This window comes from Aplysia californica, unplaced genomic scaffold, assembly GCF_000002075.1.
Source record: "Aplysia californica isolate F4 #8 unplaced genomic scaffold, AplCal3.0 scaffold00052, whole genome shotgun sequence".
Taxonomy (NCBI): domain Eukaryota; kingdom Metazoa; phylum Mollusca; class Gastropoda; order Aplysiida; family Aplysiidae; genus Aplysia; species Aplysia californica.
This window is the reverse complement of record NW_004797322.1, coordinates 1839910-1844177: the sequence shown is the minus strand read 5'-3', so window position 1 is coordinate 1844177 and position 4268 is coordinate 1839910. Positions and strand designations below refer to the sequence as shown.

The 4268-nt window shown below is 40.0% G+C and overlaps 1 protein-coding gene across 2 annotated transcripts in view; it reads left to right on the top strand.

Moving 5' to 3' along the window:
• The window catches only part of LOC101847707 (dnaJ homolog subfamily C member 13), a 336952-nt gene that overhangs the window by 196572 nt on the left and 136112 nt on the right, over positions 1–4268 (top strand). For both annotated transcript variants that reach the window (XM_005092779.3, XM_005092778.3), the window contains exons 34-36: positions 2001–2079; positions 2530–2662; positions 3751–3935. In XM_005092779.3, the coding sequence (XP_005092836.1) occupies positions 2001–2079; positions 2530–2662; positions 3751–3935 (397 nt within the window). The remainder of the gene's footprint in view (positions 1–2000; positions 2080–2529; positions 2663–3750; positions 3936–4268) is intronic.

Sequence of the window (4268 nt, the reverse complement as noted above, 5' to 3'; positions counted from 1 at the left end):
ATCGTACTATTTAAATTTTTTATTGTTACTTATAAGAGTTGTTTTAAATCGCAAATATATTTACACTAAATTTGAATATTTTAGCATTTTAAAGTCAAATAGTTAACCAATCGTGCAGTGAACTTTTGCGAAAGTAAACAACTTGTGTTTCGCGCGCTCATATGACCTTAGCAGTTGCGAGCGCCGTAAAACCCTATACTACTACTACTACTACTCAGAAGCCTGCACCAACGGGAGGAAGGTGCCCCCCAAGGAAGCATCCTTTCTCCTCTCCCCTTCAAAATCAAAATAGATTCCATCGTTAAAAACCCTCCAAAATAGCATAGACAGCTTGTTATACGTTGATGACTTCTGGATATGCTGCCGTTCGAAAAACCCTCCTCTAAGATCTATGGAAAGACAGCTGCAAACGCAGCTGCACAAACTTGAAAAGTGGGCAAACAATAACAGTTTCAAGTTTTCCCTCTCAAAGACGGTTGCAGTGCACTTCTGCCAATCAGGCAGACGTGTACTGCAGCCGGATTTGACGCTTTACGGGGAAAGAATTCCCGTCCAGTACCAGGCTCGTTTCCTCGGCGTTATATTCGACAAAAAAACTCACTTTCATACCACACATAAAAGGCCTTCGTGTGAGGTGGCAGAAAGCGTTAAACACTTTGAAAATTCTATCGCATCCAGAGTGGGGTGGGGACTCAAAGCACCTTCTCCACTTGTACACCTTCCTTGTCCGATCCAAGCTTTACTACAGCTGTCAAGTCTCTGGGTTGGCAAAACCGCACATCCTAAAAATGCTAGATCCAGTGCAAAACCAAGGACTCCGCCTCGCTCTGGGGGATTTTCGCACTTCTCCGGTGGAGTGCCTTCTGGCCGAGGCAAACATCCCATCACTCGGTCTCAGACGCACACAACTCTCAATACAATACGCAGTTAAATAACAGAGCTCAACACCAGGGAACCCAGCACACAACTGCATTTTCAAAACTAACCCAGACACCGTAAACAAATTCCAAGACAACGAAAAACTCATCAAACCCTTCATCCTCAGAGTCCTTGAGGACCTCAAAAACATGCAACTTTTCCAAACAAGACATCCGACAGTTTCTTTTTCCCGACCTCCCTCCGTGGCACCCCTCCAAGGCAAAAGTAGACTTACAGCTGACCACACCAAAACAAGCACAACCACCAAAACATTTAAAGCAGAATACAGAACAGACGAAGTCATTTTTACTTGATTGCGCATAAATACCTCCTTCAGGGAGATGAGAAGCCGTTCTGTGTCGGATACGACTCAGATTTTACCATTAGACACATTTTAAGGGAATGTCTAGACTTCGGAGAGACCCGAAGGAAATATTTTAGATTTAAAAAATTGCAAGATCTGTTTTCCGTCGTTGATCCCAACAGAATTCTGGATTTTATGAAGGCCATCGGCCTTTATGGAAAGTTGTGAATAAAATTGCTATAAAATGTTTCATGTTATATAAAGGTTATTTTAAAAACTAAGAACTTACCTCAAATTTTTAACATTTTGAAATCTGATTATTGACCGGAGCCCTGTCGTGCAGTGAATTGTTGTGAATGCAACTAACTTGTGTTTCGCATGCTCATATGACCTTATGCAGTTGCGAGCGCCATAAAACCCATTCAAAAACAAGACCCTCCAAAATAGCGTAGACAGCTTGTTATAAGTTTACGGCTTCCTGATATGCTGCCGTTCCGAAAATTCTCAAGTAAGATCTATGGAAAGGCATGCAGATGCACAAACTTGAAAAGTGGGCAAATAATAACGGCTTTAAGTTTTCTACATCAAAGACGGTTGTAGTACTCTTCTGCTGATCAGGCAGACGTGTACTGCAACCGGATTTGACACTTTATGGGGAAACGATTCCCGTCCAGGAGCAGGCTCGATTCCTCGACATTATATTTGACAAGAAACTCACATTCACTTCGCACTTAAAAGACGTTCGTATGAATTTTTCTTTCATTTTGTTTTGGAACAGGCATGATGAAGGAAAGATCAGAAAAGCTTACTTCAAAATGGCCCGAGACTACCATCCTGATAAAAACCCCGAAGGAAGAGTAAGTCTTAGTCACTTTGGATATGTATTCACTCTTTAAATATGCAGATCCTTCTTTCATGGTGTCATGTAGTTTTTGTCAGGATTTAAGTGACTCAGAATAGGGGGGAGGGTGGACTATTAATGCTACAGTGGACCTTGTTTATGTTTGTATTCTGGAAAGGAAAAAAAAGCACATATTTCTTTCAAAGTATAGACTTTGAGTGTGGGTCAGAATATCTCTCTTCTTTTTTTGACACTCTTCTATAATTTGTTAAGTTACATATCGGGATCAACTCTTCAGCTTTCAGACAACATATTCCAAGTATAGTGAAGTTTTTTACACAAATAAAAATAAATGCCCCCAGGAACTTTGCTTGCTCCAAGTTCTTTTAAACAAGCTTTGGAACTCTCTTTGATTGTTGTTTTTAAGTTGAAAGTACATGGTTTTGCTTTTTTCAAATGTCCCCAGGAAATGTTTGAGAAGGTGAATACAGCCTATGAATTTTTGTGCAGTAAGAGCAAAGTGAAGGAGGGACCTGACCCTCAGAATATTGTGCTTATCCTTAAGGCACAGAGCATCCTGTTCAGCAGATACAAAGAAGGTGAAGCTCACAACATAATTGAATACTTTTCTCTTATTGAATGGTGTCTCAGACTTATTATGTGTTGTTGTATAGGTCAAACCCTTAATTAGATTCTCCACCCAAGACAGACCCGGGTTAACAGAATGAATAGTAGAAAAATACATTACTTTGGTCATAAAGAATGTTACCAGACCATTATAAAGGAAATAGTTGAAGGAAAGATGTGGGGCAAAAGGGCTATGGGTGGACAACGAAAAATGGGGACAGAAATATCAAGGCATGGACTGGCCTAAGTATTAAAGAGTGTATGGCAACAGCTAATGACTATATGCAATGGCACATCAATCTTAGAGACAGAGGTGACATCTACAGATCCAGATTCAAACCCTGACTTTGGACTTTTGTGCACAATAAACATATGTGGACCATCGCGGTGAAATCAGGCGCTCATCAAAATAATGAAATCAAAGACATCTGCAGATTTTTAGTCGATTGGGCAATTTTTTCCTCATTTTCTTTTGTTGGCTCAACAACTTTTATGTCCATTTAAAAACACATTTCTGCGTGGATTGTACTGAAAAGCATTGATGAAATGCACAAAATTTTGTAAATTTTCAATTTCTAAGGACTTTCAGGCTATAGATACATCACTCTTGTAGGTGAAGTTTTTACAATTTATGAGTATGAAAAGTCATGTTACGCTTAAAGAATGTGGCATCAAAAGAAAATCTGCAAATTTGACTCTAATGTTGATTTTCGACCAATTTGTCCCTTATGGATTACGAGAAGTAGCTTTGTCAGCACGCCTCACATATACTCTGTAGTTGTTAAGAACAATAAAAAACGCTGCAGTCTTTTCTTGTAGGGAAGTACATACAGAGACCTCTATTCTTAGGTGTACTAGTTTGATATTTGCTTCACTGAGATAGATATCTTGGCCTTCTTTCTTTATATTGTTCTTCCGTACTATTTTTCTGACACATGAGTCTGTTGCTTTTTAAGAAAACTGTTTGTGGTCAATATGAAATTCAACTGATTGAAACAATCAAAGGAAAGGTAATTTTCAATATGTTGATTATATCCTGTACCATGTTGGCCGTCCACAGAACTTCAACCATACAAATATGCTGGTTACCCGATGCTCATCAAGACAATCCGCATGGAGACAAATGACGACCAGCTGTTCAGCAAGTCTGCCCCACTCCTGTCTGCCGCCTCGGAGCTGGCCTACCACACAGTCAACTGTTCTGCTCTAAATGCAGAGGAGCTGAGGAGAGAGAATGGAATTCAGGTAAGTCTTCACATTAATAATGATAAAGATTGTAATAGTTAACATTTATATGATAATTTTCTTTCTGTAAATGCTCAATTCGCCTTGTTACAAAGAATTAAGCACCCTCATAAAGGCTGGTAATTGTGTAAAAGGTAATGCCCATGTGGCTGTCATGTACAAAAACCGGAGTCTGTCACTCCTCCAAATCCCCCACTAGACCGCCGTCCAATCCAGGACGGCAACCTAGAAAACACTCTGCCTCCCCCGCAAGGAGTCAGAGTGTTTCTTCGAAACCGGGGCCTTTGAGCTCCAAAATCAAAGCTAAAAAGATATAATGGCGGTCCTGCAATG